Source organism: Rhodamnia argentea, chromosome 1 (genome assembly GCF_020921035.1).
Source record: "Rhodamnia argentea isolate NSW1041297 chromosome 1, ASM2092103v1, whole genome shotgun sequence".
NCBI classification, from domain to species: domain Eukaryota; kingdom Viridiplantae; phylum Streptophyta; class Magnoliopsida; order Myrtales; family Myrtaceae; genus Rhodamnia; species Rhodamnia argentea.
The window spans coordinates 19,633,812-19,649,217 of NC_063150.1; the positions used below are offsets into that span (position 1 = coordinate 19,633,812).

At 40.3% G+C, this 15,406-nt stretch overlaps 1 protein-coding gene and 1 long non-coding RNA gene across 2 annotated transcripts; both read left to right on the top strand.

The window, feature by feature from the left end:
* The first annotated feature begins 11,624 nt into the window (after nt 1–11,624).
* Nucleotides 11,625–12,133, top strand: LOC115753958. Its single transcript, XR_004016929.1, has 3 exons — nt 11,625–11,680; nt 11,774–11,868; nt 12,098–12,133. It is a non-coding gene; the product is annotated as an uncharacterized LOC115753958 (long non-coding RNA).
* A 681-nt stretch (nt 12,134–12,814) lies between these two features.
* On the top strand, nt 12,815–15,120 carry LOC115753956 (50S ribosomal protein L28, chloroplastic). The gene is made up of 2 exons (XM_030692829.2): nt 12,815–13,177; nt 14,668–15,120. Exons 1-2 carry the CDS (start codon nt 12,955–12,957, stop codon nt 14,898–14,900), a joined length of 456 nt encoding a protein of 151 aa, XP_030548689.1. The 5' UTR covers nt 12,815–12,954; the 3' UTR covers nt 14,901–15,120.
* Nucleotides 15,121–15,406: the final 286 nt, after the last annotated feature.

A 15,406-nucleotide genomic window follows, 5' to 3' on the forward strand; every position in this document is an offset into this window, starting at 1 on the left:
GAAAAGAGGCATTATGGAATTTCCCGTGCACTTGTGTTTGTTTCCAGGCGAGGACTGTGTCATTTGCATTACCTGTACTCCTGTTTATTTAAGGAACGCTCCGATGGGGTTAACAGGTCAATATGTTGGTTTGGGTTCTTTTTTTGCTTACGTGTACCCTTTTCATTCAGATAGGGATCTAGCTCGTGAGAAGTCCGTGTATAAATACCCGCTGGTATCCTGTGGATACCACTGGACTGGGATATTCGCCAAAAAGGGATGCATGTTTGAGATAGGTAGGTTCCTTGGACTTTCGAGGACAGATTTTCTCAAACTAGAAGTTCTTCTGCAGTTCAATTTCTTTTAATGCAATGTCATACATATGGCCAGTATGTGGTATTTGCCGTTACAAAGCTTCAATATTACGAGGTTTGACAGTTGCAGATTCTGGCTTCTGCTGCGCCGAAAGGTATCCTAGTGTCGAAGTGCCATTGTCTTCGCTGTAGACAGTAGTCTGGGCCTTGGTGAGAAGAGGTCTTGGTAGAGCCTCTGATGAGCTCTTCAATCCCCATTGAATCTTAATTGGTAGACAACAGAGTAAGTAGAGTAGAAGTGAGTATATGCTTGAGTGAGGGAAGAAACTTTACCTTCTCTCTCTCTCTCTCTCTCTAGTCATAGGCGTTCGGGCATGGACTTTGGAGCGGAAAGCCACTTACTCGCCCGCCCCCCGCGGTTGGTAGAAGAAACTGAGCAGACTACAGTAGCAACTTTAATACTTATTGAATGTCAATGACTGTCTAGACACCTCTTTTTGGCGTGACTTGACCCTCCATTAATATATCACTTGGAGTTGGATCCTCCGAACCAGTAAGTTTTGTTTCACTGATACCTCTGGATTTTATGCTTAATTTTTGTCACTAATCAAAGACAATGCTGACCAATTCGAGTTCCTATCTTTGGATGTCGAATCATTTCTCTTGGGCTGGAGTTCTGCCTTCTTTGGGTCTGAACTTAGGGTTTTTAGGTCTATCATCACTTATTCCCAAGAGCCCTGATGAATCCATAGTGCAATGGCAATTCATAGGTACTTTTTGTTGCACAGTGTCTTAAATCAAGGTTACACTGCCGATAAGTCAGTTTAAGATACTGTGCGAAGCTACGATCGATAACATAGGAGTCGAAGTTCCGATAACTCACCTAAGGTGCAGAAGGCTATTATACTTGCCTACTCGGCGGTAGCCAATCGAAGTTAATGTAGAGTCTACCTTCATCGCCGCTACCCCCTTAAATTGAGAGAAATATATTTTTCTTCTCTTCATCTCAAGAAATACTTCCGAATTTTGTCCTAGATTTCGGAGGATAGGTCGTTTCTTTTGGCTGATCTAAGATTCTTGCGGGTGTTCTTTCATTCACCAACATTCTCACTTTTGCTCGTATCTTTTCCATCTACCTCCTCCTCCTAATCTCCGGGTTTCTCGAAGCCCTAAAGTATAGAGCAATGCTTTCCCTTGAGCCCTTGGCCAAGTGTGTATGATGTTTCTGTTTGGTCTTGGCGGCTTGTGTATTATTAACATCCGCACTTCGATCTCGTGATTTTGTATTGGGATCAAATGTCCAAGTCATTCTTTTCGACTTGAACTTCCTATTGAATTGTCGAATTGTGAATGATTTGTACTGCCTTTAGATAAAGCGAAGCGAAAAATGTAATTGAGAAATTTTTGTGCATCTTTCATCGTCTATACGGGAGCCTATTTATAGTTTTACAGAGCTGCTATCTATAGTAACATAATATTACAATATAAATTGCAATCGAACTCGATTGCGATTCACGTAATCGTAATTGTAATATATGTAACGTAATCAATCTAATTATTCTAACATCCCCCTCAAACTCAAGGTGACCCGATAGAAGTCACCTAGAGCTTGGAGAAAAGATCTTGAAAGTGCCCGGATGAATGTGCTTTAGTGAATACATCAGCAATTTGATTAGCCGATGAAGTTGAGACAAGATGAAGAGTACCCCGAAGCACGTGAGAGCGTATGAAATGACAGTCCATTTCAATATGCTTGGTGCGCCCATGGAAAACGTCATTATGAGCTATTTGGATAGCACTCCAATTGTCGCAATAAAGCACTGTTCCACCGGTATGAGAGACACCCATGTCTTCTAGTAACCACCCTAACCATAACAACTCTGCTATTGCATCGGCAAGAGCAAGATATTCTGCTTCTGTACTAGATCGAGCAACAATAGTCTATTTCTTGCTACGCCATGAGATAAGTGAGTTACCTAGAAAGAAGCGGTAGCTAGTAGTGGAGCGATGATCAAGAGGGTCTCCTACCCAGTTAGCATCAGAATAAACCTTCAACTCCAAGGCGATTGAGCGAGAAAAGTGAAGACCATGAAATAAGGTGCCCTTGACATAGCGAAGAACTCAAAGAACAACAGCAAAATGAGTGGTTCGAGGAGCGGTCATGAGCTGCCCGACAATATGAACAACATAAGCGATGTTAGGAGGAGAGATAGTGAGATATACAAGACTGCCAACTAGCTGCCGATAAAGAGTGGGAAGGGGAAGAAGAGTCCCATCTTTGTCATTAAATTTGGCATTAGTTTCACTGGGAGTAGTAGTAATATTGTTATCAGTAAGTCCCGCTCTAGAAAGAAGATTAGTGGCATATTTAGCTTGAGAAGGATAATACCCCGAGGAATCAGAATTAACCTCCTAGCCTAAAAAAATAACTGAGTTTACCAAGATCTTTCATTTCAAATTGCTGACAGAGATACTGTTGAAGCTTCGTAATGCCAGTATGATCATTGCCGGTAATGACCATGTCATCTACATATAAAAGGAGCACAATATACCCGCGAGATGTTCATTGAACAAAGAGAGCATTATCATAAGGACTAGATTTAAAACCAAGGCATTCCATGGTGGAACCGAACTTAAAATACCATGTATGAGGAACCTGCTTGAGTCCATATAGTGCTCAACGTAATCGACATACTTTGTCAGAAGTAGTATATCCAAGAGGAGGTTCCATATATACTTCCTTAGAAAGATCGCCATTGAGAAATGTATTTTTAACATCCATCCGAAACATAGACCATTGCTTGATAGAGGCGACAGCAATAAGACTTCGAACGGACGTAAGACATGCAATTAGAGCAAAAGTCTCATCATAATCAATCCCATACTCCTGAGTAAATCCTTTTGCTACTAATCGAGCTTTGTAGCGTTCTACTGTACCATCTGCCTTAGTTTTGATCTTATACATCCATTTACAACCTATAGCAGATTTTTCAAGAGACAAATCAATCGGATCCCAAGTATGAGATTTATCTAACGCTTGCAACTCATCCACCATTGCTTGCTGCCAAAGAGGAGTAGTACAAGCTTCTCTATATCTGCGAGGCTCATGAAATGAGGCAATAGTGGAATAACAATGGAAATCACGAAGTCGAACGGAAGGTTGACTTACGCGGGTAGAAAGATGAACGGGAGAAGAATGTAGCGTTAAGGATGAAGAATCCGCAGATGGTGCGTACATGTCGGGAGCTGCCGAAATAGGATCGCCTGATGTACCCGCATTATGATTAGAAGTAGACAATTCCGAAGAGGAAGATGCAAGTGTGTCATCTTCCGGAAATAGTTCCATTGAAGGATTGGTGAAAAAGTAAACGATTGGAGATAACTTAAAGGAACGAAGAGATGAGAACATTTTGTGTTCCCAAAAAATAACAATACGGGAAACATGTAGACGATTAGAGACAGGATCCCGGCGTCTATACCCATTGTGCTCAATACCATACCCAAGAAATCAACATAAGCGAGCACGAGATTCTAACTTCTTACGTTCCTTGGGAAGTAAATGCACAAACAAGAACTGCCAAAAACTTGAAGAAGATTATAATTAGGAGTACTGCAATATAAGCATTCATAAGGAGATAAGTTACTTATAGTAGGTGACGAAATACGATTGATAGTGTATAGAGCAGTATGACAAGCTTCTCCCCAAAATTGTTTTGGAGAAAAAGGTGAGATGAGCAAAGTGTGCATGGTATCCGAGATATGCATATGCTTACGCTCCGCTTGACCATTTTGTTGGGAAGTTCCTGGACAAGAATAATGAATGATAGTACCGTTCTGGGGAATAATACGAAGAAATTCAGCATCTCTATACTCCATAGCATTATCGGTACGAAACACCTTGATTTCTTGAGAAAAGTGTGTTTTGATCATGGCAACAAAATTAAGATAGATATGAGTAAGTTCAGAGCAATTTTTCATAAGATAAAGTCATGTAACGAGAGTGATCATCAACAAAAATCACAAAATAACGAGATCCTCCCATAGTTGGAGTAGGAGATGAGCCCCAAATATCGGAGTAAATAAGATCAAATGGAGCATGAGAAACAGAGTCACTAAGATCAAATGGCAAAGCATGATGTTTATCGTCAACGGAACCTAAAAGACCAATGGAAATTAAAGGACTCAATTTGAAAAAGGAAGCATGACCCAAACAAGAATGCCAAGTTTCAAATGAAACTGTGGCAGCACAAGTAACAGAAGAGTTCATAAAGCGTAAGGAAACAAGCTCAAATAGATGTCCCATATTATAGCTTGTCCCAATTGTCTATCCCGTCTGTGGATCCCGCACACGACAACCATTTGAAGAGAAAAGAATCTCAAAACCAAGTTCACATAGTTATCCCACGGATATCAAGTTTAAGGAGAGTTTGGGAACTAAGAACGTGTTAGGTAAGGATGATTTGGATGTGAAAATGTTCCCTTATGACTAACTATCATTTGTGAGTTATCAACTATATGAATAGTAGGTACTTGTGAAGCGAATGTTTTTAATTTGAAGACATTTGAATTTGAAATCATATGATTACAACAGGCAGAATCAAAGAACCAAGAATCAGCGGTACTTGGATTAATCGACATAGTAGAAGTGCTAGGAACAGAGGAGCGAGAAGTACCAGATTCTTGAATAATAGAACGAAGATCCTCCAACGATATAGTAATAGATGAATCTTTGTTGGAACCCTCAATGATAGCAGCGGTGAATTGACGTGCAGGTTGAGATGGACCTCTATACCAGGATCGGTTGTTCGTCACCGTAGGTTGCTCAGGCTGTCATCAATAACGGTTGGATGCAAGACGACCGGATCGATGACAATGCATGCAATAATGTCTACGCGAGGAGGAAGAACCTGGGGTAGTAAGCATTGTATCTGTGGGTGAAAAACGTTGCGCCTTCAAGGTAGCTAGTCTAGTTTCCTCGAGACAACAACTCGAGACAACTACCTCAAGATGAGGTAATGGATCTCGATGTAGAAGGGAAGCTTGCACAGGCTCAAATTCATCATTAAGTGCCCTCAAAAATTGCATAACACGCATACGATCGCGATATGCAAAAAACTTGCGAGCATCAATTTCTACATCCCATTGTGGTTCGGATAATGCTAATTGATCCCGGATAGCATGCATGGAGGATAAAAATCATTGATTGACCGACCTGTCTCCCGACGCATGCGATGTAGATTTCCTAACAATTGATATTGACGAGCAATATCCGAAGTACAATATCGGCTAGCAAGTAGAACCCATGCTTCTTTTGCTATATTAAGACGACCAAACCGAAGTCTGATAGATAAAATCGAAGTGTTTCGAAACTACCTAAGAATCTGACGATTCTTGCTATCCTAATCCTCCGAGCGTTCATTAAATTTATCATCTGTTTCACCAAGATCCTCTGTAGGTTCACGAAGATTACCAGTGATATAATGCCAAAGCTGGCGTCCTCTCGTAAAACTGGATATTTCTTGATCCTATAAAATGTAATTAGGTCCATTCAAAATGGTTTGGATAGGAATTGAAACTTTCAATTTCTCCATGATGAAAAACCAATAGATCTATACGAAATTCTAAGAAAACCGATACTTGCGGAGCTGATATGGAGAAAATAATGCCATAAATGGATTCGGAACGTCGAAATACCTTAGGAATCGGTCTAAAAACACCAAGAACCAGTCTAAAAAAGGGTTGAACCGATCAAAAAAGTGAGTGAACCCGCCTAGTCAACGCCGGCCAACGAAAGTCAACGCTGGTCAACGTGCGGTCAACAAAAGTCAACGGCGGTCAACAAAAGTCAACGAACGATGATGTGGCAAATAGCTAGCGGACACGTGGTAGGTTGATGATGTGGCGAACACGTGGCGGCAGGTGGCGCGGACGTCTCTTGCCGGCATGGCTGGGCAAGCTAGCAAGTGAATCTCACTTGCATAGGCTATTTTCAATGCGTGAGGGCATGTGGATAATCGGACGGTGGCGGCGTTTGGCTCGTTGGACTCGTACGGTGATGAGGAACCTGGTGGTGGTATTTTATGTTGAAAATAACCAGACTAAGGTGTTGTACAGAAACTTACAAACCACGGACGAGTTCCGGCAAATCCCAAGATAGCGGCGCGCAGAGGCGCACGGGGCCTGCTTCCGGCGCCCGATCTAGACCACTGTGGTCGGACAATGCTGCTGTCTGGCTACGATCGTCGTGAACAAATGCAACTTATTCAACATACGTCGCTCAATGACGATTGGCTCTAATTCCAAGATGAAGCGAATAGATAAAGTGAAGCGGAAAATGTAATTGAGAAATTCATGTACATCTTTCATTGTCCATACAGGAGCCTATTTATAGGCTTTACAGAGCAGCTATCCATAATAATGTAATATTACAATATCAATTACAATCGAACATGATTACGATTCCCTTAATGGTAATCGTAATATATCTAACATAATCAATCTAATTATTCTAACACCTTGCAATGAACTTTCGTATCCAATGATACTATAGGCTATGATTATGCTTGGTTAGGGCAATAGTATAGTTTACATATCCCCTCTCTGTCTCGAGGATGGAGAAAGGGTGGAGCAGGAAACGATTGGCCATGTCAACAATGTCACAATAGTCAATAACGCAATGGTAATACTCGAAATTTTCTGATGATGGAAGCACCTTATTATAAAAACTGAGTTAAAAAAAAGTTAAGGAAGAATTAAAACACAAAATCGACTAGTCTATCAAATTGGAATTTGATCATTGTAATTTACTCCCCACGTGGGTGATATGCAACAACATTGACATGATAGAAACTCAATATAAACTATATTTAACTCGAAGTCGAGAATACTTGATACTTTTTTATTCATCTTGTGTTGAAGTATTATTCACTTTTGAGTCGTCTTAGAAATCGAAAGAGTTGGATTCACAAATACAACGACATTGCACGAATTGTGAGACAAGGATTGATCCAATTATGAGATGGATCCCTGTGCATGGCATGGACTCCAAACTTTTAACTTTCAACTTGTATGGACGATATGTATTGAGATCCTAAAGTCAATTTTTCTAATGTAATCCTAAACATTTTTAATAGCCGCAGAGCGATTTGTTCATTCATTCTGTCACCTTTCTCGATTTTTTCCGTTTGCCAACATTTGAAGCCCCCGAGTTTTCGCTTGTACCACTTGCTACGTGGGTAGAATCAACGAATAGACTCAAAAATAACTTAGGATAATATAGCATAAATTAAAAGGTGATTGGAAACTCCATTGCATTAATTGCGTGAGAAGGCTGAATGGTAAGTGCTTCGAAGAGAATAGAATCACAATTCTACCTAACAGACCAAATTTTGCAATTGAGCCCCCATCATCTTATTTAATATTCAACCCAAAACTCTTCTGTTTTTCCAACTTTTGCCCCATCTCAAGAAGACAGACAGTCAACTCTTCTCCGCCTCTCCTCTCCAGCTCCACAAAACAGCACGACCGAAGCAGAGAAAAAGCTTCGAAAAAGATAACGTTTTTGACATGATCACTACATTCTAATGGTAGCTTCATGCTTAACAAGTCTCATGCTTGCATTAGTTTTTCTTTTTTTTCATGCTTGCACTAGTTGACAAGACATTTATTAAAATCATTATTCTTGATAAGCATCTCATCTGCAATCTGGACATTTAAACTTTCAAAGTGCTGATTCCCAAAATTACAACATCACTTCTGTCTATGAGAATAGTCTTTTCTTGTATTGGTGTCTCCTTTCTTAGCTTATAACTCCAGTCCATAGTAGCAAAGATGCTGTGGCCTCATAGCTTGCACCTTTGACATTTCTTGAGCTGTGTTCCTGCAAACTTGAAGGTTCATCCTTTTTTTTCTTTTTTTTTGGCTCTACACGGCTACTACAATGGTAAATTTTTGCTTATAATTGCTACAAATGTGTATTTTTTGCCATTTGACTAATGTCAGAGAACTCTGGTAGGACTAGCCACAAAAGTGATGGAACAATCATATATTGATATCTGTCTAGGGATGTTAAACTGGCTAATGGAGGCTGACATTGTTGTTTCGGTTTTTAATTCCTTGTGAGCAATGGATCATGCTGGTGTCAGTGGTGCACAAATTGCTGCCACAAGAGAAGTAGTTGAGAAACTTCTTTTGTAATTAAATCTCAAGATGAACACTGCCACTGGTAGTGATTATGTAATGTGATCCCGGATATGAGTATGTTGCAGTGAACCTACCAAAAGCACAAGTATAACTGAGAATGCCTAGGTTGTTAGATATATAGTTGCACATGCTTGGTTATGTCTATGCCAAAATATTTGCAATGTTTCTGAGGGCACTACACTCCTCTCTTCCGCCTTTATCTTGTTTGTTAGTGTTTGTGCATGTTTTTGTGCTTGACTATGCTTGTACTTTATATCCATGTATCTCCAGTGTTTATTTCTGAGGGCAGCGGCTCTTTCTTCAGTTTGGAACTTTTAAGCGTTTGCAAATTTTATGCTGTATATAGATGTATTTGCTTGACTCGCAGTTCGAATTTATCTGTGGTTTCTGAGGTAGATCTTTGTTACTATCCATGTTGTAGGTTTTCAGACAGTTCCTATTTTCATGCAGACTGGTGACCCTGGCAAAACAGCAACGTCAGGTGTTGCAGCGTACTCGACGAGCGATGTTGTCGATGATTCACCTCATAAGGGAATTCCTTGTATATCAGATAGTGAGATTTTTTGTGAGTTCCTGGTTAAACTAGCATTCTTTGTTGAATCCTCAATCCCAAGGATTGCTATTGGTTAGTTTGAGGCTTTGAGCTCTGAGGTCTTACATGGGTAACGGGCCAGCGCAAGCATAATATAAACACTGGCATTTCTGTAATACATTTGCATTTGTTCTTATGTTGGATGTATACATTACAGCTGGTGCTTCTTGCCATGGCCGTGTCTGCTGTCAAGAGATGTTGGTAATTTCTTGTTATGTCGAATTGCATTCCAATTTTGGCTTGTTATGAATATGATGACTATTGGTACTCCTGAAGTGTTATCGGAGTTAATTTTCCTTGGAGGGATGTTGTGGTGGTACATGAGTTGGACCTAGGAGCGTTGATCTCTGGTGACATTGTTAAGCCGCTACCGCTTTTTAGCATTTGGTTTTGGCATTGATAAACTAATTCTACTTATCTATGAGGAAAGCTCGGTCATGAATACTGGAAATCTTTGGTTGTAAAATCTGCATAATTCATTTCCTTAATGGACGTATCTGAAGATTGTGATGGAAGAGGTGAAGAGGTGATGGAAGAGTTGAAGGGGAGGATTAAACCTCTTACCAGATTGAAGAGTTGATCTCATAAACTAGTCTAATAATCTTGATTTCTTCAGATATATTTGTTTAGTTTCTTCTATTATGTGTCTCTGCTTTGTTTTCAAGTCTTTTTAAGATGTTTGAACGGGCTGTCTTTCGTTCAACAATTCGGTCATTCGTTGGAAAGGAAGAATTTTGTAGGTGAGGTATTAATAAACTACAACTAACGATACTGCGAGTCATTGAGTGAGTGTTAGACTGAGAGAAAATACCCATCATTCCCTCTTCAAGATAGAAGTTGAACCCGATAAACCCAAAGGCTGAAATCATGCTGCAATGGAAATTAAGGATGGCTACCCTTGGTTCTTTTCTTTGCAGTGTCCATTGGTCCAGCTATATTTGCAGAAGAGGGGAATCCTATAAGTAATACAGTAAGCATATGAAGCATTCAAGGCAGGCTTTCATATAAAGGCTAGACTGAAAATCATCATTCACTGCTGTTCTTTGCTTTAGAGATTGTCTTCCTTTCTACTTTTGCCTTTTCTTTCCTGTCAGGGTTTCTGATAGCTTGGAGTTTGCCCAATAATGACAGGTTGCTGTTAACTTTCTCTAAGGGATCTTTTGTCGAACAACGTATTTTTGCATCATTGTGGCTGCAGATCTTTATTGGAGGAATTTCCGAGGTCCTGTCATCAGAAATGGTATCACACTCTCCTTTTTATACATAGGTAGCATGTACGGACCTGACAGTGATGCGTAAATGTTTTTGGCCATGAATGGGCAAGTTGTCAAATTTTGACTGTGTTTCAGATCGGGGAAATTGCTAGTTTATTTGGACCATTGAAAGCTTTTCACTTCCAGGCTAACGATGATACAACAGATCGGTATGCTTTCCTGGAGGTAAGTTGCATATTTCTTTCCCTAAGATTTATGGCTGTTCCATCTGCTGTTCTTCGTTGCATAGTACCATTGTCCTTGACCTTTGTAGTATTTGTACTTTTAAGAACACTAAAACGGGGATCGAAGTTATTGTTCCATACCTTGAGTGATTTTGGCTGGGTGGAACTTCTGAATGGAACAAAATATTTGTTGAATAGGTGCAGTTTTTTAGTCCCTAAAACCTGCGAAAAGGAAAATGGTGCCTGAACTTTCAATTTGGATGCACTTTGTCATCTTGACTTTGTAAACGTGCAGCCTGTTGCTTAACATTGCTGGCTCTGATCGGAACTTGCGCTGTTGTTCTCTTTAATGTCGATAATACGTATCGAAGAATGTGATTTTTTGCTAAAGACGAGTTATATTATATTCAAGACATCTTTCTTTGAGCCAAACACTACTTAAGACAATGAGTTTCTTGAAAATTTTGGAGTGAAATTAGATATTATTAAACTGGTGTTCGTGGCCAAACTAATTAAGGCGGGGTTCGGTGCATGTGAGATGAGAGTACGGTGCTCCTTAAATTTGCTAGGATGGCTCTATAAACAAAATGCATGTCAATCCAGTTAGGCAGACAATTGGATGGGGTGATTTCTCTGCTGGACTCCATTTCCATATCATAATAGCATCCTTCAATATCCATCTATGGGAGGCAGAATAAGAGCACATTAACAATGTCTATGCTTATTCCCACCCCGCCAAGGGAGCACAAAGCAAGAAACTGGATCTAACGTATATGCAGAAATGATGCCTGCACTTGTTGAAAAAACGAAGATCTCGGCAACCCATTGTTTTGTCGGTCAAAAGAAACCGTATTTTCTCTCTCAGAGAAATCCTGCAGTGCCTTGCAATGGAGGCATGTTGTCTGCTTTAGGGGAGGTCATCGGGTGTAAAACTCGTGCCTGTTGAATATTTTTCTGTGATTTGTTTTTATGTTCTCTTTTTCTGGTTGAATTTTACAGGCGATCCCTTTATCAGTTGATGTTGAGTAATTTGACTTGCACTTTCATTGTGTAGACTAAACAGTGACTCTGAAAGCATGTGCTAGTTTAAATGGAATCAAGTTAGAAGGCCAAGTTCTAACTGTAGTTCAAGCTGTCCCAGATCCAGCAGCTATGGTACTCATTTACCGTATTAAATGCATTATGTTTCTAGTATCCTACAGATTAAATTTAGTACGTTCTGACAATGGAAATGGTACATTTTTTTAGGGAAATAGTGAAAACCAAGTCCCTTTGTGCAATCCCTGACCATGCAAGGCCCCTTCTTAAGAGGCCAACAGTAAGTTCTGAAGCTAAAAAATGTGGTATGGAACTGTTTTTCTTCATGGATTTCCTACATATGTGTTATCAGTCAACTTGCTCCAATGAAGTGAAAGGGTCGATCTGTGTCTTTTTCTCTCTATGGGTACTGCCTATTTTGTCCTCAACCTTTCTAGATACAATTGAGTTCTCGGTGATACAAAGTTTCATGTTCTTCCACATTACCGTTTTACGTCTGCTGTACTAATTGTATGTTCTCGTCATGTGAGCCAGTTCACTTCTGAAGGCGTTTCGTCTATCTCTGAGCTGGAAGTGGAAGAAGTACTGGAAGATGCACCTCGTCCTTCTAATCTGCTGGTTTCTCAAAGGCGCTCAAAGTATAGAGCAATGCTTTCCCTTGTGCCCTTGGCCAACTTTGTATGATGTTTCTATTTGGTCTTGGTGCCTTGTGTATTATTACCATATGCACTTCAATGCCGTGATTTTGGATTGTGATCACTATTGAATTGTCGAATTCTAAATGATTCGTGCTGTTTTTTCTTCTCCGTGAACTTTCGTATACGATAATACTCTAAGTTATGATTATGATCGGTCAGGGCGATAGTAGTATCCATATCTTTCTTCTCCATTTCGAGATGGGAAAGAAGTGGAGCAAGAGACGGTTTGCCATGTCAACAATGTCACAACAGCTATTAACACGATGATAAAAAGCCAAAATTGACCGATGATGGAAGCACTTTTCTATATTAAAAAATAATAATAAGTAAGCTTGAGACTCCATGTAAGTCAAATTTGATAAGTTTTGTTTCATCTTTCTTTCATGGGGATTGACGTTTTTTTCGCCTTTTGAGTCACTTTAGACATAGAGCGAGTTAGATTCACGAATATTTGCAAGTGAGCCCCCATCATCTTATTTAATATTCAACCCAAAACTCTTCCGGTTTTCCAATTTTTGGCCCAATCTCGAGACAAACAGTCAAAAACTCTTCTCCGCTCCCTTCTCCTGCTCCACAAAACAGCACGACCGAAGCAGAGAAAAAGCTTCGAAAAAGATAACGTTTTTTTAACGTTATCCCCATCTCTCCCTCTTCCTCCGCCTTCTTGGAGACGCTTGACGTCCATCGGTGGTAATGGCGACCATGGCTTCGGGAGTGTCGTTAGGAAACGCTTGCTCTCTCCATTTTCGCAAGACCCAGTTCAATCAAACCACCCTCGTGCCTCCGAGGGCCAAAGCTTCGTACGAGATTGCCTTCGTCGCTTCTCAGCTGAGTGGGCTCAGAGTCTCCTACGATGATTCTCGTCCCTTCGCCGGACCTGTAGCCGCTCCGCCGCCGGCCGTACAACCCGTTGCTCGTATGGCCCTTCTTTTGTCTTTTTTCATCTAGTTTTCTGGGTTTTTGTTCTTGTCTTCGCTTTTTTTTCGTTCGATCATGGTGGCCAATACGTGTTTCGTTCGTTATTCGCTTGCTTCGTGTTCGATGCTTGGGGTAATTTGGGGATTTGAATTCTCTTTGCTATGTCTTTTCGAGTTTTGGAAGCTGTTTCAGCTAGTGCTCTCTGGCTCTGGTCATGTTCGATTGCTTCGTGCCACTTACGTTGCCATTCGTAGTGATTAAAGACAAGAATAAGCTTTTAAAGTAGAACTACTTGTTCGCCATGCTCAAAGATGCTTCAATTCCGTTTGCCTCTGGCAAGTTCGGATCTTGAGACGCGCAAGGGGGTTCTGCAGAGTGCAGTTCTAATATGCAGCATTTGGATCTCTGTAAATGTTCTCTTACTTCTCATTGCAGTCTTCTTTGGTTCGATTTGGTGGGCTAATAGTAATCCGGTGTCTATTCATACTAACATCGCCTGTTGATCACTGTAAAAGGCTTTGCTTTTCTTGGTTTCGTTCTTGTTTTAGGTTCAAACGTCTTGGAACTTAGGACGAAACTATTGCTGGCGACATTCTTATCTTATTATGTTTCTGTGTAATTACAATGTATTGGTAGGTTTGGTACGCGATCGGCTTATGCAAAAATGCCTTAAAAATGAGAGGTTTTCTCATTCATGTGCTCCATCATGGACAAAACAAACAGTGTTAAGCACTCGCAATTCGCTTTGTAGGTTCATTGTTCATGATCCGACTTTCTTCTGTCTTGTTAGAAGCATTTAATCCCCTTTAGCAAGCTTTCAGATTTGGATGGTCTCTTTTCATGCCTTTCAGATAAGTGTGTACTTACACGAACCTTTGAAACTAAAAGCAGTTTAATTTTTAACATTGCGTGAACTCACATTCTTGAGGAATTCCATTGTTTAACTTCTAAGACCTTGGCACAATTCTGGAGAAAAAAAAAGTGACCGAGGAGTGGTTGTGGCTCGGCATGATTGTAAGGATGAACAAGTCACTTTTAGTCTGTCTTTTCCTAAAGTTTCCTGTACTTTGATGCGGGCGCCCTCCTCTTTGGTGCTTCGCACTTGAGATGCAGTAGTAAGATGAATAAGTGTTTCTTATTATTTGTAGAAGTTGGTTTCCTCCGGTTATAATGTAGAATACTTCTATACGTTTTCAATGGACGTTCATTTATAACTTATGTCTTGGGGCTGTAAAGGTGGTTGTCTTCCTCAATTATCTTAAACAATGTGCACGTCTCTGTGTGTGTATGTGTATGTAATTTTTATCATATCTAATTGGTTGCTTGGCCTATGTCCAACATGGAGTTGTTTGCCCGTCTGCTGGAAGTTTCACTGCTATGCTTGCATGGCAGCCAAGCGTCAGCATGAAATTAATCAGCTGCTGTTTTTGCCATTTATCTCGTAAGCTGGCAAGGGCCCTCATGGAATTAGTTTTGATTCACTTTCAGGCAGAGTATGTCCTTTGACGGGGAAAAAGGCAAACAGGGCAAACAAGGTCTCCTTCTCAAACCACAAGACGAAGAAGTTGCAGTTTGTAAACCTGCAGTACAAGAGGATCTGGTGGGAAGCCGGCAAGCGCTATGTTAAGCTGCGGCTGTCAACGAAGGCGTTGAAAACCATCGAGAAAAACGGACTCGATGCCGTTGCCAAGAAGGCAGGGATAGATTTAAGGAAAGAATGACCATTTGGCCTTGTAATTGTCATTGAAAACAAGCCAGTGCACGACCTCTTTCAACTCGTTTCGGTTTATTTGTTTAGCTCTGTCTGGTTGAATTTTTTCATATGAGCAAAATTTTCATTTCAAGCTTTGCATTTTTATTTCTCCTGGTGGGCTTCTTGAATCTTGACATGTTTTTACCTCAAAATATTCTCTTCATTTGAAGGCACCTGCTTTTACATGATTACTACATTCAAATGGTAGTTTCAGCACACTGCAGTGCTCGTTATGCTCAGTTTTGATGCTGGACATTTGGAGAAAGTAGTTAAATTTTAGCTCCATTACAAGTCGTACGCACATGATAGCTTTGTCGAATGTCTACCAAAGACTTAATATGAAGTCTGTCTTACTATGAAAAGTACATTACTGAATTACTGCAGAATCTGAGAGGTAAATTTGCAATTTTCCAAACACTATTTTCCTCATACTATGTATAATCAAGGATTCTTCCACATTAAGTATGCTCAACA